This window comes from Lycium ferocissimum, unplaced genomic scaffold, assembly GCF_029784015.1.
Source record: "Lycium ferocissimum isolate CSIRO_LF1 unplaced genomic scaffold, AGI_CSIRO_Lferr_CH_V1 ctg60, whole genome shotgun sequence".
Lineage (NCBI taxonomy): Eukaryota > Viridiplantae > Streptophyta > Magnoliopsida > Solanales > Solanaceae > Lycium > Lycium ferocissimum.
In genome coordinates, this window is record NW_026726189.1 from 605445 (window position 1) to 629141 (window position 23697).

Below are 23697 nucleotides of genomic sequence, written 5' to 3' on the forward strand. Positions count from 1 at the left end.
AAAGAAGGTTAGTTACTGACTTTTTAACCCAATCAAGAAAAGAAAAGAAGTGACTGTACTTGGACCAGATTAGGACAGGCGGATTTTCCGTAGTTATGACGACGACGGAGTGCCACGTACGAATATTCTGCCTTTAGGCTCCTGCAATGTCACTCTTAGATACGTTACTTTTGCCAAGTCAGCAGCGAACTGTGGACACTTTTTCGCCCCCATATTTCTTACCTTTTCGCCTCATTTGTGGGGTAAATTTGTCAAAGACAAAACTTAAAAGTTGAAGGCCGGCCTAATCAAATCAAAATTTTATGGTAAAACTTACACAAATAACTACCTTTTTAATGTTTCTAACTAAATTTTTACAAGTCAAGATTTACAATTCAGAATAAGCAAAAAATATTTTAACAGATCCGCGTGATTTTTTTAAATACGGTAAATATACGAAATACGTAAATACAAAACATGTTAGAGTAAATTTAGGCTCTATTTTTGGAACATATTTTTTTTAAAAAAAATCTGAGAGAAAAAATAGGCTATATTTTTGGAACATAATTATTTTCCTTTTTAAATAGTAAGTCAAATTAAATCAACCATATTTCAGACAAATCATTGAAGAGTAAAATCAGGCCCTAATTATGGAATAGTTTTTTTAAAAAAAAAAATTATGGGATTCAATTTAAAAGTTCTCATAAATCACGCATAACGGTTGTTCTTCCATAAAAGCTTACGAATCTCTCTCAACTTTTATTACAATAAAAACTTTTTGAATTCAAAAACCATTAAAGATCTAAAAACTTCCAAATACAGAAAAATAAACACTGAAATATAATGAAATATGGTTAATTGTTTAAGAAATATAAAGTTGTAGTATGCGTATATACAATGGAATACAATGAAATATATCAGAAATTGTTTCATAAATTAGAAATACAAAATGCAGAAATACATTGAAAATACAGCGAAATACAAAAGTCGTGAAAATAAAATGTTGTAAAAATAGGCTCTATATTTGGAACATTCACTATATTTACACCAAAAAAAGATAAATACATTGAAATAGCGAAATAATGTACTGAAATACACTGAAATATACTGAAAATTAAATATACTGTTTGTTAATACACAGAAATACGCTGAAATATACTGAAACATTTTATCAAACACTTGTGGGCACACACCACAACTCTCATCAATGGTGTTCTCGTACGAAAGCACATGTCGTCTCGTATTGCTACAAAAAGGACGTTATCCGAGGAGATAAAGACTTTCAATTGGACTAGTTAATAAAGCTGCACTCCGTCGTCCTTCACCGTTGTTAGAGCTTTTTTTTTCACTCCTTCGTCGTCGACCATGGCTTCACTCCGTCATCAACCTTCACTCCGTCGTCGACCATGGCTCTTTTTAATAAAGCTTCACTCCACCGTCGACCATGGTCACGCTTACTATCCGTAGGATTCTTCGATGTAGGTGATGGAATGGAAGCATATGGAGTTCGCATCTCGAAGAACTAGAACCTGCAAGGTTTTTTCCGAGTTCGAGACGGAGATGGAGATGGTAGTAATAGTGGTGGTGGTGTTGTCGGGCGGCGTGGGTGGCGGAGATAGAGAAGGGAGTGTGGGTAAGCGAGTGGAAGGAGAAGAGAGGGCACCGGAGATAGATAGTAGGGAGGAGAGAGGCGAGCGGTGGGTTGGGGAAGGAGAGAGAGAGGGATTTTTTTTTTTTTGGGTTTGGAGAAGATGATAAATTTTAAATGTGTAGTGAGGGAGAATAGAGAGGTACATGTATTTCAAAAGTTACTGGACCAGTTATGAAATGTAATTTTGGAAAAATAAAGCTACGAAAATTAAATAAAAAATAAAATAGTTATTATTCATAAATAAGTCTTACAGGTAACTATGACAAGTAAATTTTCCAATTTTATGAATTAGGCTAAAAAAAAAATTCATATTGGACTGATTTTAGCCCAATCCAACATAAGTTATTTTAATGTGATATCCAATTTAGCCAAATTTTAGCCCATTTTTAAGATTTAATTTAATTTGAGTTTATTATTTGAGATATACTTTATTTTTTTCTATGTATTCACTTTTCTTGTATCGTAGATCTCATAAGTTTGGGTGTGTTTGATATTTGTGGAAAATATTTTCCCAGAAAACATTCCACGAAAAATATTTTCTGTGAAAATATTTTCCTAGAAAATAAAACCTTAAAAAAAAAAAAAAAAAAAAAGTCAAGTTGGGCGGTCACGATCCAGCCCATTTCAGCCCTAGTAACTTTTGGGCCAATATTAGCTCAATCCATTTATTACCTTACCCAATTTGATAGGCTCAATTTCAGCCCAACCTGCCCATTTGACACCCTATCACTTTTTTCCACAAAAGTCACATAATTATCTCTTTTTTCACCAAAATCATATAACTATGTTTTGTAACACCAAAATCACAAAATGTTAAGCTTCCTAACATAAAATCACACCTACCGGAAAACAACTTCCGATGGGTAATATTTTTTTAATCTAATAGATACAAACCTAATTCAAAAGAATCGGCCGGACCAAATACCCATATGCAGGTGATAAAATACTAAAAGGGTGAATAAATTTAATTAAAAATTATCACAAGATTGTTACTTTCGATGCAAATACAATAACTATTACTATATAAAATTCAATTTCCTACCATCCAACAAAATGTAACACTTTCCAATATATTGAAAAATGGTCAATATACCCTAAGATTGGAAAAAAAGAAGTTATTTCGAGTAAATTAATCAAAGTTAACTAATATTTAAATCAAGCAATATAATATTTGCGTAGGTAAGTTTTTTTCTAAAATAACTCTCCAAAAATTTTAGTAGTCGCCATTCGTCCAGGAGAGAAGCAAGCTAACTTTCTTTGATCCCCTTTCCGAGTAGGGAGGAGAACGAAAATGGACAGCAAATGGTAGTCTTGGTTGATTCGAGGATCTTACGCGGTGGAGCGAACGTATCTATCGTGTTGCATTTTCTCTAGCAGACCCCTCCCCCCCTCCCCGGTCCATCGTACTGGAGCGATTCGAGAAGAACGATAGTTGAGCATATGATTAAATAATGAAGGACAAACTTATCTACGGTCATGTCCTCCTCTAATACATTTTGTTTGCGAACCACAATTACAGAAACTTCACTATCCAACAGTTAGCACAAGCCAGAACATTTTAGTTCTGCTCACGAAAATGAATCATATAGAAAATGCCACGACCCAAATCGGAAATTGTGCGGGCACCTACCCAATCTCACCTAGTAGGTAAACCCATTTTCTCCAAAAGCAACTCATATAATAGGAAAGAATGAATAACTCAACACTACCTCATTTCATTTATTAACAAATCGAAAATAATACAAGGATACCTATACGATAACCAATTTCCAAAACCGTGTCTAGACTAGTACAAAAGATTCTAAGATTTACAACTCGATAAGTGTAATACAACACTCGTACTGGTAAGCATCATAGGCCGACAACGATTAGGAGAACATAATAGCAATAGTAATCGGCGATAATGACGGGAGCATGGTGGCAATAGTAACTCAGACATAGGTATGGTCCACGAATCCGTACGTGGGGAGGGGGGGGGGAGGGGTTACCACAAGAGATACAAATCAACATTCAAGCGTAAATATGAACTTCTACTCCCCAATCCACTAATTATACAAATCAAGATTCACAAATATTACCTCACATAGAAGTAACCTTACTAAGCCCAATTATAGATCAAGTTTACGTCTACTACTCATAATATGCCTACTCTCAGCAGGTGGCTCTTCCACCTCACTAACAAGATAAACTGGCAACTCACGCCGCAAGAGTGGACAACACAAGGACTCAGGATACCATATACAAATACACTAAAAAACACAGTCCCATACAACAACTCAAGAGATAGAAATACTAAATCAGAATCCAATAAGTAAGTAAATGTAATAATGAGTGCATATGCAACGCAATGATATGCAATGGTCAATGAAATCTCCGTACACACATGTTCCAGGTGGAAAACATCTCCACGCTTGGACAGTCATGACCCATGGGGAACCTGCGAAGTCCATGTACCACTCTCGCTATCCCGGTAAAGACATCGGGCATCCGACACTCTCACGATCCCGGTACAGACCTCAAGCATGGCCTCTTATCTCTTTCATCATCATCATCATCATCAGTACCAAGTCTCGCCCTCATATCAGGTTATCATGAAAGATAAGAATGAATGCATGCATAATGTCAATGCTAATGAAAATATTTCTATATCAATCGTGCCACACATGGACACATATCACAACATCATGATCAATATTAAAGCCAACCGTGCCACACCTGAACACATATCTATCAATATCAAGAATAAGTCAAGTGCTTTCCTCTATCCAAGATATTACCCAATAAGTGAGATACAATGATTTCACAATAACGATAGGTCAAATAAGTACTAGGTCTAATATCACACACGTGGCGACAAGCCAATATATCACAATAAGGCATCAATCCCACGACAAGCAACAACACCAACCTAGGTATTCCATCCCAACACCATTTCGGAGACCTAGGCATGCTTTCTCCATCAATCTCTACTGTACATATAGGAAATCCTAATCGAAGTCTAACTCAAGTAAGTCGTAACCTACCTCGAGGCCGAGCAGGTGCCGCGAACATCCACTTGATTTTAATCTTCTATTTTCGAAAAGGAAGCCGAGACGAAAAGGTCTAGGAATAGCAAGGAGTCCGAGTAAGCAAGTGTCAAGGATTAAGGTATTCATACCAGTTAAGAATCTAAATACAACTTCGGGCCCACAAGGTTAAAATCGAAACTTCTCCTCTAATTAGGTTTTCTAAATTTCCATTGACTAATAATCTAGATTTCATGATTGTCTACACCAAAACAAGTCATAAATTTCATTCTTATTTAAAATCCCCAATTTCAAGAAAACCCAAGACTCAACCCATTTGCAAAATAGTGGAAGAAATAGGATTTGAACTTGGTTAATTAGCCTATAATAGAAATCTAAGAGTTTCTTTGAAAATGCCCTGATTTTTAGTCAAGAAAACCATTTTACCCTCCTAGGGCTTTGCAAATTAGGAAATCACATTTTTATTAACTGCAAGCAAAGGAAGAGATCAAAGGAAGATGGAATAATTAAGGTCTAGATGTTACCTATCCAAGGTTCCATGAGATTTGCTCTGAAAATGCCACAAATGGCGGCTTGGATTGAGAGTTGGGTGAAAAATGAGGTCAAAACCAGAAATGAACTTTAAATACTAGGTCTGCCGAACGTCATCCGATATGGCGATCAAGGGACCACTGTGGCGAACGATCGCTACAGCGAATAATGGACCGCGAGGGCGGTCTTAAGGAGATTCGACCCTTCCACCGTGGGGGACATGGAACTCACTGGGGCGGTAAGCTCTAGCCGTGATTAGTCCGCTATGGCGAGCAACGGTTTGCTGAGGCGAACCCGCTACAGCGGTTCACCACTCGCCATGGCAAAGAACTAGGCCCCGTGGACCTAACTCGATTTTAATTTTCTTCTATCTTGACTACGGGTCAACTTAAGCTGAAAATCCCTCGCGTACAACTAGCGGGCACAACTGGTCAAGAATGATTAGGATACAAATTGAGGAAAGTTGGTAACGGCCAAACGGGTCGTTACAGAAGAAGATTTTAAATTGCATTAAAATTATGGGGAAAAAAGGAAATTATCAAACTGAAATAGTTTATCCTAGAATGAACATTTTATTTTCAAATATTTTTGGCTTGAGAGCCTCCTAAGGAGAATGGATCATATATTTAGTGGAAGGATTGGTTCTGTTTCTTTAATATTTCAATTTCTGCATATGGATTTTGGGCCGGATCGGTTCAATTTAATTGAGTTTATATTTGTTAGATTAAAAATAGAAAAATATATATTACCCATCGGAAGTTCGAAATTCCGGTAGTTGGAGATTTTTGTGTTAGTAAACTCAAAGTTACGTGACTTTTATGTTAAGAGCATAGTTAAGTAACTTTGGTGGAAAAAAATGATAGTTATATGACTTTTGTGTTAGAAAACATAATTAAATGACTTTGGTAAAAAAGTGATAATTATGTGACCATCTATGAAATTTACCTGTAATTTATGGGGTTTTCTCTCATCGTCATTGTTCTGAAAAATTTAATTACTCTATGAAAGTCGAGAAACATGATTCTCCGAACAAATTTGTCCACTTGTGTTGAAGCTTGGTACAATAATTACGTGTAGTGCTAGTTAAGTGACTTTGGTGAAAAAAGTGATAGTTATATGACTTTTGTATTAGAAAAAATAATTAAGTGACTTTGGTTAAAAATGATAATTATGTGATCATCTATGAAATTTACATGTAATTTGTGGGGTTTGCTCTTATCGTCGTTGTTCTGAAAGATTTAATTACTGTATGAAAGTCGAGAAACACAATTCTCCAAACAAATTTGTCCACTTGTGTTGAAGTTTGGCACAATAATTACGTGTAGTGCTTGAATTGTCTTTTCCTGAATGAAAACCTTGGTCTAACATAAATCATTTAATCTTGCAGAGATATATTATGGTGATATTTTTACCCACAAATAGTTCCAAAATCTTCCAATTTTAAAAGGCAATGTCATTGAATAACATTTCCACCTAAGGCTCTACCTCTTCCTTCTTTCGATCATGCCACTTCTCACGATTGCATTTGGTCGTGACAATCATTTTAAATGGCATGATCTCATTTTATAAATCGTAATGGTATTTAAATTTTCATTTTTTAATTTGCTTTTACACCAATATATTTCATGTTTCTTAATTTTGTCATACTTACGGAGTGGACAGAGGCTAGAAAAGAAGATCGATGGCTGATAAAGAGGTAGGGCTCTGGCCTGCAGTGGATAGGTAGAGTCATAGTGGATTATAGAGGAATAGGGATGAGGGTTTATCTCCATCTCTTTTTCTTTTCTTTTTTTTTTCCTTTCAATTAAACTTTGCTTAATACAATAACTTAGGCTTTACCTCTTTAACATTCAACATATTAATTGAAAATATTTTTTTTTTTTCTCATAAAGATAATTGAAAAAATGTAAAACCTACAAAAAACAAGAACAAATCAAGACGGTAGGCAGAAAGAATAGTTCGGGGAACACAGGGAGTGTGGTAGACTAAGCCGAAATAGAAAAGGAAGAGATAACGGAATGTGCCAGAATAAATATTGCCTTACAGTTTTGACATAAAATTTATCACATCCCTGATGGAACGAACGACAAAGGAGGCCGGTTTATTCAGAGTCGTATAAATTAAAAAAATTTAAGTTAAAAAAAAAAAAAAGAGGGGAAAAAAAGAAAGAGAACAAAATTTCTCTCACCTCCTGAAGTCTTACTCTCCTAAAGTTACATGACAACACCACATTAAAGCTAACTCAAACTTTCACCTCTCTATTTCCTTAGACTGCAACTGTCTAATTGGGGGACTTTAGGCTGAAAAAGCCCCAGCCAAATAGGCAATTACCACCAGTTACAACTCTGTTGCAGCATTCACCGTTTCCCCGCAGCTTTCCTAGCAGGGACAGCAGAATCCTCATCATCTGACTCGACATCTCCATACTCCCACATTGCAAGTCTCTTTTCCCGTGCTTCTGTTTGATACTTCTCCAATTCATCCAGAGCCTGTTGTTTGTCCTTGGGCTCCCACCTCTTCCTTTTCTCCATCCTAGCTAGTCCTTCCTGAAAATTTTACAGGTCCCTTGTTAGAAAGCTGACAGCACAAAAATAACATAATCCTTAAGTGGGGGCAGGGGAGAATGGAAGCAGTAGGTCCAGTGGCGGAGCCACACTATGCCAGGGTGTTCATCCGAACCCCCTCGGCGGAAAAAAATACTGTTTTTATAAGGTTAAAATTATTTTTTATGTGTATACAATAAATGTTGAACCCCCTTACGCTTCTTCATATGTTTACTTTTCGAACCCCCTCGGGAAAATCCTGGCTCCGTCACTGAGTAGGTCTTTCAAAACCCAACTCTACCAGATAAAAGATAGTCTGGCTAAACCTTTAAGCTTTTAATCAAATGGGACGACACAAATGGAATTTGAACAGCCAAATGCAAGGCACTGCTTCACTATGATATTGTCGGGGGTAGTGAACAAAAGACCTAGTGGCTATTGAAAGACTTGCAGAATCCAAAACTAATAGAAATGAGTATAATAACGTCAAATCACAATTAATATAAAAGTGGCTATAATTTCGAACCTTAAGCAAGGTAGCATTTACGCTGACATCACTTTCAGGATCAACCAAAGTCACCAAAAAAACTGTCCCTGTTCCTTGACCTTTAACTTTTCCACCTGAAGTGTCTTTTTCCTCGATAACAGCTCTGAATTCCTTTGGCCCACTTAGAAGAAGCTCACTTAGGCGATAAGCTGCCTCCTGACCATAATCACCTTCTAGCCCAGGAACTTTAACATGAGCAAGACTACAGAGCTGAGCAAGACCGGGACTGGAGGACACAGATGCATCAAGAGGCCGCAACTGACTGTAAGAAACAACTTCTTGGTTTCCATAATCAACGTAGAAAACTTCAAACTTGTCGTTGGAAGATTCCACAACACCGCGAGGGGCATTGACAATCTTAACATATTTATAGGGGAGGAATCAGAAAAAAGTATCATCATATGACAAGCAAAAATATATCATAAATAAAATCACATTTATCCTTCAGAAGGCATGAAACTTCTATAACCTACAGTAATGACCCAACAGAGATAAGAATTGGATTAGCAAAAGGAAAAAAGGGTTAGGGGACAACCGATGGTGAACGAAGTTCAATTCATGAGAAAAGTGCAGCAGCAAGACGAAGTAATGTATTGTTTAAAGAGCTAGGGACATCGTATGAATAGGGATTTACTTCTGTGTGTGTGGTTGTGTGTGTGTGTGTGGGGGGGGGGGGGGGGGGCGCAAAGAAACACAAAATTAACTATTACACTTTATGTAATGAAAAAACAGTAGTTCAGTTTAAGCAAAAGTTTATTTAATTGAAGGAAACACATACGTTTTTACTTTCTTTGCTACATGAAAAGCAACAAATTGCAATTTTGAAGATTTAACGGTTTGACTTCATACAACAAGCCAAATAGTAATTTCCATTCACATAATAGAATATGCAAAGTTAGGGTAGTCAATAATTCAAGTTGAATCTACAACTGTTTAATTCAAAGCCTTACGGAACTACATAATAAAATAAAGTACGAGTAATAGGAGTGTTGGATCACTTACCATAGCTCGGTTCCATGAATTATCAGCACTGAATTGAGCAAGAACAATATCACCCTTCTTTGGATTAAAGGCACCAATTACAGGAGCCTCCTGAAGATTTAGAGAAGCAAGTTGCTTCTGAATGGCGCCTACTTTCTGGTCGGAGACCATCTGAATATAAAATTTACCCCCACCCAAAACTTCCGTGACTGTGACCTGAGAATATAAACGTGTAAAAGTATAGAAGTCAAACAATCATAACACGAAACTAGTATTCACAATGAATCCAGGTGGTAAATAATGATAAACAATAGCAGTCATTAACTTAGAAGCACAAGACCAAATTACATTACCTTCACCTCCTCTTTTTGTCGCCTTTCAGCTGTTGCTCCACCATTGGAAACTTCCTCTCCCTCAACATAATTCTCCCATATCTATATCGAGGTACTAGTTAATAAATAGTAAAGAACAAATCAATGATTAATAAGTATAACAGATCTTGCTCTTGCCTTCAATTTCTGCCTTTTAGCAGTCTGTTCAGCTTGCATTAGGAGGTGAACTTCAGGGATTCTATCAGCTCCAAAAGATGTTTGAAGCCTTGCTAAACCAGCTTCCAGTAGTGTCACAGCCACATTGGATCTCGATTCCCATAATGTGCCAATGAAAGTCCCTGTTCTATCAACTGTTTCTACCTCGATCTATGTAGAAGGCAGTACGAAAAGAATAAGCGACAAATTCAAATGTAGCACATTACAAATGTAAGAAATAGAAAAGGTTACCTCGACATCCCTCTGCATTATCTTCCGCCTCATCAAGGCAATCGCTTCCTCCGAGTAGGGTTCATTACGACCTGGGCATCTCACTCCAGAAATAGAGAAAGCAATGCTGCAAGTCTCCTTGGGAATGAACAGTTTGAATCTATGACCACTGAGGACATATTCTACTACAGCAGACATCCTCCTGTTACGCTGCAAGAAAGGCAAAAAGTCTCTAGCTTTCTTTGACGATGCCTGAAAGTAAAACAGAGAAGGTTAGATATTTCCTCTTTAGCGCCGCATAAAAAGAGACAATCAGTGACCAGGCCACTAACCGTTAGCAAGTCTGTTACATGCATCACCGGAGGTTCTTTAGGAGAATGGATGCCCTTTTTCCCAGAAGTAGCACGTGATTCTGCTGAGAGAAGGGCATCATAATAGTTTGAACGTTCTTCGAAATCACGATGTCTAACAACAGTTGCAAAACCGCGGGCAACCAAAAGCTCAGCAACATTCACTCCAGGCAACTGATTGCCTGCAGCAGATGGAGCAGGTGATGCATCATCCCCGTCCTTGGATGCAAGGAATACAGTTCCAAAATCCATCACCCTTGAATCTGCTCCACCGGCGGGAGCAGCAGGTCCATCTGCCATGCTGACCTTCCGAGAGTACTCCATTGAAACATGCACCTGAAAGGATATAAGGTTAGTAAATCATCTCCTGCTGATTCTGTAACTCTGAAATCAGGAGAAGAGATATCAGAAAAGATTGCAATACCTGTCTTCCGATAAGGCGATTTCTCAAAAATTCCTTTGCTTCACGAGCGTAGGGAGCAGGCTTTTCATCTCTACGAGGATTCCCCATTTTAGGAGTCCTAATACTTGAAAGATTGACTCTCCGTTCTGCTGAGGGATCTCCAAATGGCAGAGAATCATCAGCTATAACAAGACAATCTCCACTGACAACCTCAACCACCTAAGAAAAGTCAAGAACAAAACATTTGAAGAGAGAGAGAGATAGATTAAGAAAAACTTGAGCAGCGTCTTGACTCGTAGCTACCTTTCCTGTGAAATTTTGGTCATGAATAGCCTTGGAATTTGTTGCTGGGGCTACATAGTTCGTCCAGATTCTTAAGCGAGTTTTCTTGGCCTCAAGCTCGGCAGCTTTCAGCTTCTTCTTGGCTTCAACTTCAAGCATGTTTGCACTCCAATCAACGTATTTAGCATAACCCTATGCCAAACAAAAGAGAGGGCATAAACTTTAGATTAGAAAGACCTTGAACGCTCTAAGCTGAAAAACAATTATACATTCCTTTTCTAGAATTAGGAGGAACTAATTTAACTAATAGAAAAATTATAGATGAGAGAAGTGCTACAACTTCAATTTCATTAGAAGAAGAAATACATTCCTTTCCTAGAATTAGGAGGAACTAATTTAACTAATAGAAAAATTATAGATGAGACAAGTGCTACAACTTCAAATGTTATCATAGAAGCCATCTAAGATTATGGCAGATTTCAATTTCTTGGAGAAACCTATCATTCAAACACACAAAGTGCACCATTTAGAGTGACTTTTTTAAGAACATCAGTTTATTATTAGACACCGAAGTAACTAGAACAGACAAACAAAAGTATCAGCAGTAGTATGTCTGTCACGTACATTTTCAATAAGCTCCAATCCCAGGTCCTTTGCCGATTCTCCATCAGGGTAGTACGCTGAGCCAATTAGATTGCTATACTTGTCAACACCCTCCAGGACAATTCGAACCTGTATGTTAAACTATATTAGAGAAAGAATAAACAGGAAACACAAATCATTAAGAGGAAACACAAATCATTAAGAGCTAACGAATAGAAACTCACATCTCTATTTAAGACACGAGTTTCGGTAAAATGCTTTGCTTCTCTGCCATATGGATCAGGAGCAACTTCTGTTACAGATGCTGCTGAAGATGCCAGCCTCTGCGCTGATGTCGGAGTTGCGCGAGGTTCAGTAGTTGATTCTCCATTTGGTTCGTCAGAGGTGATACTAGTATTAATAATAGTTTCTGAAGGTGCTCTTCTTCCCATAGTTGGTGCCTGTTTATTGAAACAAAAGGGTAAACGAACTGGTAAAGAAACAAGAGCTGGTCGTAGAGAAAATTTATCTTGTATTGCATTTACCTGTATTCCAGCAACGAACACTTGGATGAACTGGAAGTTTGGAAGCAAGTATACACGCAGCGTGCTTCCATCACGAACCTGCTCAACAAATGCTTCAATAAGCTTACCTTTACTTTGCTCCAATAGGCCCATTGCATCAAAGTTACTAGCATCACCAATTGCAGATGGAGGTAGATCCCTAATAGATGCCTCAGAAGCACCAGGTGCCTGAAAACAGCAGTGTGCCAAAAATTACTACGCACGTAAAAATGGAAAAAAAAGAAAATAGCATCAAGCCTTGAAAGATATTGCTGAAGTGCTAGCCAGCAAAGCTCAACACATTCTAGATAAAAATCTCGTAGCACAAGGTGTATTGCAGACAGAAGCTGACCACAAAATGGGACAACAAATATGCTCAATAACATCTGGAAAATTTAAGGCTAGAAACAAAGACTTAAACATCAAAATGGAATGAAACTATAAGAATACATCGGCACCAAAAAGGGGGAGTTAAACGACTTCTTAATAATCCAGTCAGCAGAAAATATCATAAAGCTTGGAAATATATTGCTGTGAAGGTAACAGTATCCATTCTTGATCAAGTAAGAAGGTGAAGTTCACAATATTTGTCCAATAACAAAAACACATCAGAGAGAATGAGAAACACACCCTACTCCATCGACCTAGACCTTGTTGTTTGGCTTGTTCTTCAGCATCTTGCAGTGGTTTTAAATAGGGGTTAGCATCTTTCTGTTGATTTTGCTCCCTGACCTGGTTCCATCAAAATTAATCATTTCATGAAACTAGATATAATGGGAAACAAGCCAGCTGAGAGAAATTAACACCAAATCCACCAACCCTGGCCCAGCCTGCAGCAACAACTAGCATGGAAACATTCTTGTCACCAAGAAAGACAGTGCCATATTCTCGCCCTACAGTAGGTACAGTGTATTCCACCTTGAAAGTGACCTCCTAAAGAAAGAAAAAAAGAACGAATTTCAATCTTATACTACTAAAAAAGAGAAGTTATATATAAATATATACAAGTTAGAATGATCAACGCAAGGACACCTTTCCGATGCAAAGCTTCCTCAAGAAGTCTCTGCTTTGCCATGCAAATGGCTCATCCACTCCACCACGACGTGCCTAAAAGTGGAAAGCTAGATTGAGCAATGACAAAGAGAGATACAGATATAGGAGCAATTTGAATATATAGATCATAAAAAAGGTAAGGGCTATTAGTGCATGTCATACCAATCGTGGAGCCATTAGAGATGCTAAGGTAATAGATTTTTCAGGGGGAATTTCAGCCTTGGAACTACCCATTATCACCAAACTGTCCCCAGAGGGAACGGCTTTCACTCTTCCCTTCAACCATCCTGTTGATGCCATTTCAACTGCTAAATGCCTGAGATTAACAATCCAAGTTAGGAAAAAAATTCGATGAGGCAGATATCATAATGCTGACTCCAGTGTTATCAAAAGCGAAAAGCCCAATAAAGCTCTAAGATCCGTTGGGGCTTTAAGCGCAAAGCGCAACTAAAGCGCAGCGTGGGCTTTAATGAAAAAAGGCGCAAATGGAGAAAAAATACAAATATATATGTTTGGTCCAAGACTAATAACTATAAGCATGAACAACAAATATATGGACAGAGAAATTGATTTTTTTAAAAGGAAAATTTTGTCCTAGAGCCTTGATGACGGCACTAAAGAGCACATGAATCGAGGCGAAGCGCTCAACAAGTTTCGAGCCTCGCTTCAGGGCTCAAGAGCTCTTTAAGCGCGCCTTTGACAACACTGGGTGACACCAAACAAAGAGTTCTCATCATTCAGTTAGACATGCAGAACAAAATAAGCCATAGGCCCTCTTTTGGTACAGAAAAATCAAAACTTTAATCTGAGTAAGGCCTAATAACTAAAGATATATCGGTAGAATAACAAGATCTTACATGGACAACGTAAAGGAAATCAAAACAAAAACGAATTCGGTTATAGATCTTTGAAAAACTAAAGATTAATAAATAAAATAACGACCAAAATCTCAGCCTAAATAAAATAACAACCAGAATCGCTAATTAAGAAAATATAATACAGTTTCAAGCGAATGTCATCTTTATAAACATAACCAAACCGTTACTTGTTTGTACTTATCAATGTGAATACTCCCTAAACATATAAAAAAACAAATCTTCAAACCAGTTATATGAATTCATTATGCATGTACAATAAAATAATCAACATAGAAAATAACGAAATACACGTTCAATTGTAAAAGTAAGTTGATTTGATGCGGAAACACGTAATTAAGAGCGTTAATTAAATAAGAGCAATACCTGAATGGATCGATAAAAGCAAAGTAACGGATCTGAGAGAAAATCAGCTAAAAAAACATGTAAAATTGAATTTCTTCAGAACAATGGACGGCGGATCAGATCAGGGAGAATTTTATTTTAGTCTTAGAGAAGAAAAAAAAAAACCTTATTGTAGAGTGAATTTATATGTGAATAGGAGGGATATAGTGGGGGAAGGGAAAACAAGATTCACCTCCTTTTTCGGGTAAAATTACTTAAAATGCCATAATAGTTTTTGTCCGTTTGTACGGTAATTTGAGATCTGGTAAAAGCAGAATACTACCTCCGGTTTTTTGGATTTTGTTAAAGCAAAGGTTAGTTGAAACTAACTGACTGTACTTGGACCCGATAAGGACAGGCGGATTTTTCGGAGTTATGACGAGGTGAAGCGCCATGTAGGATTGTTCGGCCAATGAGATCATGACATGTCACAAAGAGGTGTTACTTTTGCCAGGTCAGCAGCATCAGTGGGCTCTTTTGTTCCCCTTTTTTTCTTTTTACCGCGATTAAAGTTCTGAAATCTTTTGTTACTGTATGAAAATCAAGAAACACGATTCACTCAATAATTTTTCCCACTTGTGTTGAAGCACGTTGGCAAGTGTATGGTACAATAAGTCAATAATTACGTGGGTTCACAAATTTAATTATTACACATAAAACTTATGCTCGTATTTGGTCCAGTCTTTTTTTTGTTTTTGTTTTTTGTGTGTGTGGTTGGGGGTGGTTGTGCGTGGTTCGGATTGAATCGGATTTGAGAATTATCGGTTTTTGGATTTCGCAAAATGCAATTCAAATCCAATCCAAATAAGTTTTGGATTGAATCGGATTTTTAAATTCAGTTTCGGATACTTCGGTTTGGAAAGTTTGGATTTTCGGTTTCAGTTGAATTGTTTCTTCTTTTTACAAACAATGAACAACCAAATAAAATAATCATACCGGATTATCTTAATATATGGAATAGTTCCTCGTTGCTATCAGAATCATCTAAATAAAATATTCATACGAGCAATCAAATATTATAAGAAAATGCATCAGAAGCACTCCAATATAGTAAAACCATGCCACACATAGAATATCCTGACAATAAAAATAAAATAAAAAATCTAAAAAGTAGTCATTTTTAAAATTTAACAATTCCAAACTGTTCGAATTTCGGTCCTAATTTCAGGTTTATCCAAACTATGCACACCCTTACCTCTAGGGTTCCACCTTTCTATCTTTCCTTCAATCCACTACTATCGATTTTAACTCAATTAACTTTTCTCGATCTAAATTTAGTTTAGCTCATTAATTACCATCCAATACAGAATAAAGTCCTGTTTAAAATAAATAAATAAATCCGAGATTTTTTAATGCTCATAATTATCCTACACGAATGAATTCGTCATATTTAAATTAGTTTTACGTTGACATAGGTATAAAAAGTTCGGATTTTCAGATTTCCAAAAATCCAATGTTCCAAATTCGAAATTTGATCCAAATGAGAATTTCGAAAAATAAATCCAAAATCCAAAAATTCCAAAACTAAAGTCCAAAATGTTCGAATTTCAGCTTTATCCAAACTATGCGCTCCCCTGCCCCTAGGGTTCCACCTCTCTATCTTTCCTTCATTCCACTACTCTCGATTTTAACCCAAGTAACTTCTCTCGATCTAGATTTAGTTTAGCTCATTAATTACCATCCAATACAGAATAATATCCTTTTTAAAGTAAATAAATAAATGAGAGATTTTTAAATTCTCATAATTATCCTACGAATGAATTTGTCATAACTAATTTAGCTTTACGTTGACATTAGTTTACGGTAATCCTCATCTTTATTTCGGGCATATCCAACCAAAATAAATGTCACTAATAAATCCGGAAAGGATGCTTCTACGCCATTTAACATTATTGATTGACATATCTTTATGAAGTTAAGCAGTATGCGAAACTAAGCATCACAATGAAAGCCTAAACAGTCTGGTAAGTATAGAAAATACTAGTACTAGTATGTTAAGTATAGAAAATACTTACTCCTTTTTACGCTTTTGGTAACATAATATCCTTACAAATCTTCTGAAATTACCTTAATAATGACACATAACGTCATTCTAACAGAACATTTTCGTTAAAGCTGACGAAAGTTGTGCTATCTCTGTCCAAAAAATTGACCATCAATAGAGTGACAATATTATTAAAATTGACCAATCACTTTTTATTCTGAACATATTATAAAAATTGACTGCCACATTTTATTTTGAACAAAAGAATTCTGTCTAATTCATTAATTCGGGGGGAGATACTAAATTTTTATATTTGAAAAAGATTTTTGTAAGGATCTATGAACCAGTTTGATGAATTATTCCTAAAAGTTCACATCAAACTAGTGCTAGTTGATGAAAGTTACTTCATAAAGAAAAAAAATAAAGTCAAATTTGTCTAGGATATTTTCTCAATTCCATTAATATGCAATCAGATAAAGCATGACTTGGCGATATTAAAACATTGGTACATAAAGCCACAATCTCATAGATATACACCGAAATCTACAATCTACTTAATATAATATAGATATATAATCTAAATCTAAATAAAAATTTAATATATAATATAGATGAATTTATTGTGGTGCTGCAAGTAGAATAAAGCTTTGGCACAAAGTTGGTAAACGGACAACAATATGTCCAGTTCCAGCATTCTGAAACTTTATCTTACATTTCAATACTTCAAACAAACTAATAGTAACAACTTCGAGCGGTTATGAACACAGGTTGCTCCAGCACATGTTCAAAACTGAATCTGTCGCGATCATCAAAGCAGCAACAGAAACATTTCGTTTAAAGGAAGAAAATAAATTATGCTAACACGTGAATCTTGTTTCTACGATTGTCTTATCTCCAAAAAAGAAAAAGGAATAATATCTCCAAAAAGGAAAAGGAATAAAAAATGGAGCCCAGATCTAAAAGCAACCTTGTAACACCCCTTATTTAGGAAAGTGGAGGATGGAAAATTTTACCTTTGTTTACACAAATGAAAAGGCCAGAATTGAGACAGCATATCATCAAGGAAAACCAAAAAAGAAAAAACCTAATATTGATTTCAAATTCTCAGCAGAAGTGATACTCTTCAGCTTGGATATATAATACACTAAAATACATAAGTTAAAATCATTTATAGATCAAAGTAAAAAGAAATTTCACAAAATTAGAACCATAAAACAGAGAAAGAGGCCTAAGAGAGAGAAGTAGACAGAATTTTCTCTTCCTCAACAGAAGTTTAATTAATATTTTTCATGGTTTTAACTGCTACAAATGCTGGTCTGAGACACAACAGGTTCAAGCACATGCAGGTTCACATCAAGCACTTGAGAGCATAAACAATCTTCAACCCACTACAGGGATTTTGGTGAGTCTGGAATTAAATCATTTGGCCCAAGGTCGTCAATTGGTGGCCGCTGCTTATGATGATCGGTGACTGATTGATAAGCCATTGCTAAAGCTAAGGCCTGGACGTAAAACAAACAAAATCAAGGAGAGCATGAAAGAATAAGCAGCACAATCAGAAGTTCAAAGCCATAACTCAACAGCATAGCAAAGATGATACATTTATCCAAGACCAGAATAATATAGCACATAAGTCCTTTGCTACTACACTAAAAAGAGGCTCATAACTAAAGAACACTTACGACATGATCACGGTCTGGAGGAGCATATATTCCAGTAGTGATTGTTGTTCTCCTGCGAGTATCATTTGGTGCATCACATATCTTTTTGAATCCTGTTGGAACAACTACAACTGGGATACCCACAAGATTGCCAACACAAACTTTCTCCCAGTCAGTTGCATTTCCAATAAATGCATCAACTTTGAAGCTTTCTCTCACTTGCTGAATCAATATACCTCTAGCTCTTTGTGCCTGTTGAGTATCATACAAGTATTGATCTTAGTGTTGACAAATTCTGAACAACTATTTAAAAGTGGATTAAGCCCTCCGTTCAATAACTAGGCCAGTCAGATTTTGAGATGTCTGAAAGAATTTAATTTATAGAGTTTTTTCCCATACCAGTAACAATTTTTAAAATCTAAACCGAGAGAAACTTTGTAGATCAAGACAATTACCTGAACATAGTCAACAGCAGATATGGCACGTGCTCGGCGAAGCTCAATAGGCCATTGATCTTGGGCTTCATATTCATCATCAAGATTTGAGCGTTGCCACTTGTCAAAGTGAGCCAGCATCTCAACGTCCATTGTGAAATTGAGGATGCCTTGGGCAGAATCAACAGTGTAACTCAGGTTAAATGGGACCATATTCACTCCCTTTGATTGAAGTACATGAACAACCTGTCATCGCCGTCACAAAGCAATCCAGTTAAGGCATCCATCAAATAGGATAAAGAACCTAATTAATTCAGCCACATTCCAATATTGGGAAATAGTCACTTACGCCCATATCAGCATCCTCAAGATATCCAACAGTGAGCTTTGTGATGTCAACTGAGAATGGATCGCTAAAGGGTATGTCTCTGGATGAAACATCATCTGGGTCCTTTCCTCTAATGGCATCCAGAACAATTACACAATCCATAGAATTTCTACAAAAAGGGCCTAATTTATCCTGACAAAAAGTTAGATTTTAGTGTACTGTACTCAAAACTAATATTAGGAAAGGAATTGGACTGTGGAATAATTATGAGTACCAAGCTTTCAGCTATGCTCATAACGCCCGTTCGACCAACTGCTCCAAAAGTGGGCCGCAGTGCCGTCACACCACAGCGAGAAGCTGGATAGGTAATAGAGCCGCAAGTTTCTGAACCAATTGCAAATGGAACCAAACCTGCAATATCCAGTCTCTCTCTCAAAACAATACTTTCTGCCTACTAATCAGTAATAAATCAGCGATGGAACTATCATTTGTTCATTCTTCCAATTGGGGAGACGAACTGAAATTAGATATCGAGCAGAATTGTTATGTTAGCAAATTTAGAAGACAGGATGCCTCAAGGAGAATCTAATCAGGGATAGCTCAATAGCTTGAAGATACCTGCTGAGGTGCAAGAAGCAGGCCCTGCTGATGATCCTGTAGAATATTCCTCGATATTCCACGGGTTTCTTGTTCTACCACCAAACCAGATGTCATCATATGCTAAAGAACCAGTTACCAACTTTGCAACAAGAACTGCCCCGGCAGATTTCAGCCTGCATCAACCATAGCTAGCTTATTATAAATACACGGACAATAAGAATCAGTGTTTAGATCTGGCCTTATATGTCATTAATTTCATGATTTGTTATACCTCTTATACACCCAAGCTTCAATATCAAGAACTTGGTCTTTAAAAGATGTTGAACCCCATGTTGTGGTATAGCTAGGTACAGCTATGATGTCCTTCAGACCATAGGGAATCCCATGAAGAGGACCTATATAGAAAAGAAGATGTTAATACTTGTAATCACTTTGAGCTAGAAAAGAGGAGCTAGAAAGCAAAATATTGTCAAAGGGGTTATGAGTCCTGAGGCTATTAGTGACACAAGGGAAAGTGATCAAACAAAAAATTCGAAAAAAGCATTTTTCGTATTACTCTACAAATTTCATAAAGAAGTACCGAGAAATATTGTTTCAAGAAGAAATCAGGAAAAAATAATTCAGAGCATGAGGTGAGAAGCGAAGGAAGCATTGGAAGATTACTCTGGCTGGAAAAGGTAACTGTAGGAAATGAACAACCTTAAGTGCTTCAAGGGTAAGGTAAACCATAACAGCATCAACAAAAGTTCAGTGTGAAGAAACTGTAGAACATTGTGGCCTGAAGATTTAGGATTTCCCAGATTATGTGTAAAGATTCGATGGTTTAATTTTGATATGACTGATACGCATATAATCTATTCGATGGTCTATTTTCTTCCATGGTACTTACCGTGCTCAGATCTTAACTTTTCATTATGGCGAAGTTGGATGTAACCATCATTTTTTCAGCTGCAAAGGTCCATGACATCTATGGAGTATTAAAATGAAGTTTCTATTTTGTCTCTTCCCCACAAAATCCCCCGGCCCAGATGTATAAATAGAAGTTCATACAGAGAATCCATTCATCCAAAAAATTTGAATGGATCGGAATGTATATGAAGAATTCATTATTATTGAGCCACTGTTCATTGATTGATTAATGGAAAATCCAAAATTATGAAGGTAAACAGGAAATACATGAAACAGGTTAGTGGAGAGGAATTGGGCAGACCGTTACCCAAATATTTGCCTTCAGCAAGCAGTTGATCAGCCTCTTTTGCTTGTTTGTATGCTAATTCTTCAGTAATTGTAACAACGGATTCAAGGACAGGACCATACCTGTGACACCCCCAGAACATGCATCATTATGAGGACTAGATAATCAATAACAAGAAATAAGTGGAAGCAAACACTAGTTCTAACACCTCTTCAGTCTCTTCAAAAAAATTCCAGTCAGCTCTACTGATGTGATTAGATTTGCCTTGAGAAGTTGACCGAGTTCAAGAATCTGATAAACAGCATAGATGTATGAATAGAAGGAAAATGCCATAAATTTGAGCGCATAAGTCCTGATACATAGATTAAAGGGAATAGCAAGGAGCACTTACACTCATGAATGCTATATCCTCATCACTTTTTGGTCTTTGTATACCAGCAGGTGATGGATAATTGAGCCTTTTGTTTGGTTCATTTTCTAGTTGTTGGACCTTCCATGCAGAATTGAAGACTAAACAAGAAGGGTTTTGCAGACCTCCATCAGTAGAAGCAACTAACTTTCGGTTGGATCTGATTATAGGTATGTTAAAGTCATTTGCTCCCTTTTCGATTTCAAGCATCTGAAAGGAACGAACAGTAGAGCCAAATATTTTAGTTCAGAGCAAGAAGGATAACCAGAATAATTAAACTGTCACAGCAGTACCTTATTCTTGTTCAAGAAGCAAGAGTCCAACATTTTGAATCCACATTCACATATAGGAAGATGTTTGGCCTCTTCCGAGCATACACCGGGGTTTTTAGGACCCAACTTCCCTATTTCCTGATTAATGGTCAGATGACAGAAAGAAGCACAGTCCATAAACCCTGAACTGCTCTACAAATGATAGTTCAGAAAACAGATATAGTCTGAACAAAAGGAAAGACACAAGCCAAGTGACCACTTTGCTATTGATAACAGCTTTGGGCATTTAAACTTTTCAATAACAGGCTGGAGATAAGATTCTTCATTTACAATTTAACTTTAGTCAATAATCTCAACTATGACAGTGATTAGTAATGGATCAGTAGGATGTTTCTAATTTATGTTATGCGCAAGCTATCACTTTGCATTGACTACACTTTAGCAGCAGGCGGCAATGGAAATGAAACAAGATAAACAAAAACTTTGCTGCATTCTTCTCTAGTTACCCCCTCCATCCCAATTTACGTCGCTACTTTGACGAGGTGTAAAGTTTGAGAAAAAGAAAGATTTTTTAAATTTGCAGTCTAAAACAAACCTTAGATATTTGTCTGACTATAAATCATTAAGATTAACGTGAAATTTTGAAGTTAAGTTGTTTCTAACTAAGAAATGTGACATTTTTTTTTTGGAACAAACTAAAAAGAAAAGTCTGTCACATAAATCACGATGAAGGGAGTAACCTCTAACAACGCAGTGATAAAAACAGACCAATGTACTTGTAGTATTTGCATAGAAAGTCAAAGTAAAATGAGAGAAAGGCCTACCATATCTGTGGAATTGTTGCAGGTAAAATCCCAGTATCCTGATGAGTAGGAAGAAACACAGTTGCTATTTACCAACAAAGTAAATACAAGCACGAACATGGGCAACTGCAATAACCAACGAAGTGGACGTGCCGGAAGTTGGTAACACACGTAGCCCTCTTTACTCGCCACGTCATCCATGGGGACTAGATTTCCGGTAACCCTCTCTAGTATGTAATATCTGTTTTTTTTTTTCTTTCTCTGGTCAATGCCTTTCTTTGGATCGAAGGCACTAATTATAGAATCCCCAATTAACTGAAATTCCCAAATTTGTATTTAATAATTAAAACCATTGACTAGTTGAGTTATTGACTTGTTTAGGACAAAAATACTTTAACTGTTTCAAATTTACCTTTACGTGTTCTGATTCCTGGTTTATTCAGAAAAATCAACATTCTCCTTAGTAAAGACATAGCAATGGGCACCTTTACTGTAAAATAAGTACTGGATATCGTTACTTGATGTAAAGAATTTATCAAAAAAGTTACATACGCATAAAATTACTGATGCACAAAAAATTGGCTTGCATTTCATTTGGTATCAGTCCACTGACTTAGGTTAATTGGTAGGCTAGTTCAACTTGTTAGGAGCAATCACATTACCATTAAACAGAATATAAGAGTATGAAAATATTAATTACATTTCACTCAACTCTCTCTGCTCTTCTTCTTCGATCTTCATTTTCCTCATCTTTTTACTGCGATTTTGAGCCCTTACAGCTTCTGCAATATTTTTGCTATCAATTAACCCATTTGATTCGGGCTGAGTCATCCTCCTTATTTTTATTTTTTTTAGCATAATACATAAATAAGCCCTCAAACTTAGCCTAAGCTGAGAACTATGCGCTTCAACTTTATCTGTTCACAAGTAAACACTTCAACTTATTTTCACTTTATCAGTTGAACACTCCAACCTATAAAATATTCATCTAGACACCTCCAAAATTTATGTGTCACGCTAACATTTGTGTTTACATATTCAACTTTATACAAATTGAAGTGCCTATTTGTACACACAAAATGGAGGGCATAATTGACAGCTGAGGCCAAATTTGAGAGCCTGTTTATGTATTATGCCTCTGTTTTTTTATCACTGCCAAGTTATCTATTTGCTTGTAACCAAGGCTGAGTCATCCTCGTTTTTTATTGAGATAAGGGTAAAAAATACGCTTTTTTATCACTTTTTTTTAGTTTTCGTACCTAAAGCTATCGAAGGTTGAAAGCTACCTAAATTATCAACTTCCTCTAGTTTTAGCAAAACACACCTCAAATTATTCTTGAATGACATATGATCTGCACTCTCCATTTTATATAAACATGTTGCCAAGTGTTGTCCATGTGGATAAATAATGTCACAATGGCAACTACATGAAAATTTAAAAAACAAACTGAAAAATAATATTTTTTGTAAAAAAAATCAAAAATTATAGAAAATAAAAAAAAA

General features: G+C 36.5%; 2 protein-coding genes across 4 annotated transcripts; both read right to left on the reverse strand.

Annotated features, from left to right (window-relative positions):
• Positions 1-7198: 7198 nt before the first annotated feature.
• Positions 7199-14648, reverse strand: LOC132045087 (ribonuclease TUDOR 1). Its single transcript, XM_059435611.1, has 17 exons — positions 14491-14648; positions 13412-13565; positions 13229-13303; positions 13016-13129; positions 12827-12928; positions 12179-12385; positions 11879-12094; positions 11676-11783; positions 11073-11243; positions 10791-10988; positions 10349-10702; positions 10038-10268; positions 9768-9956; positions 9612-9692; positions 9280-9474; positions 8257-8634; positions 7199-7733 (listed from the first exon to the last, which is right to left on the reverse strand). Exons 2-17 carry the CDS (start codon positions 13547-13549, stop codon positions 7545-7547), a joined length of 2946 nt encoding a protein of 981 aa, XP_059291594.1. The 5' UTR covers positions 13550-13565; positions 14491-14648; the 3' UTR covers positions 7199-7544.
• Positions 14649-17547: 2899 nt separating this feature from the next.
• On the reverse strand, positions 17548-23006 carry LOC132045117 (uncharacterized). Of its 3 annotated transcripts, none has more exons than XM_059435651.1 (12): positions 22895-23006; positions 21413-21529; positions 21102-21329; positions 20919-21001; positions 20732-20832; positions 19787-19910; positions 19534-19688; positions 19190-19326; positions 18937-19107; positions 18609-18833; positions 18175-18405; positions 17548-17994 (listed from the first exon to the last, which is right to left on the reverse strand). In XM_059435651.1, the coding sequence occupies exons 2-12, from the start codon at positions 21443-21445 to the stop codon at positions 17881-17883; spliced, it is 1602 nt and encodes a 533-aa protein (XP_059291634.1). In that variant the 5' UTR covers positions 21446-21529; positions 22895-23006; the 3' UTR covers positions 17548-17880. The 3 variants fall into 3 exon arrangements, with proteins under 3 accessions (XP_059291634.1, XP_059291632.1, XP_059291631.1); XM_059435649.1 differs by lacking the exon at positions 22895-23006 and adding an exon at positions 22216-22685 and having other exon boundaries at positions 21413-21583; XM_059435648.1 differs by lacking the exon at positions 22895-23006 and adding an exon at positions 22216-22509.
• Positions 23007-23697: the final 691 nt, after the last annotated feature.

Coding starts and splice junctions, on each gene's coding strand:
- LOC132045117 (XM_059435649.1), bottom strand. CDS start 22,395: ATGGATGACGTGGCGAGTAAAGAGGGCTACGTGTGTTACCAACTTCCG. Junction 21,330..21,412: donor GCTTCTTGAACAAGAATAAG/GTACTGCTGTGA, acceptor CGTTCCTTTCAG/ATGCTTGAAATCGAAAAGGG. Junction 19,689..19,786: donor GAAGCTTGGGTGTATAAGAG/GTATAACAAATC, acceptor TGGTTGATGCAG/GCTGAAATCTGCCGGGGCAG.
- LOC132045087 (XM_059435611.1), bottom strand. CDS start 13,549: ATGGCATCAACAGGATGGTTGAAGGGAAGAGTGAAAGCCGTTCCCTCT. Junction 13,130..13,228: donor GGAAGCTTTGCATCGGAAAG/GTGTCCTTGCGT, acceptor TTCTTTCTTTAG/GAGGTCACTTTCAAGGTGGA. Junction 9,693..9,767: donor CTAAAAGGCAGAAATTGAAG/GCAAGAGCAAGA, acceptor ACCTCGATATAG/ATATGGGAGAATTATGTTGA.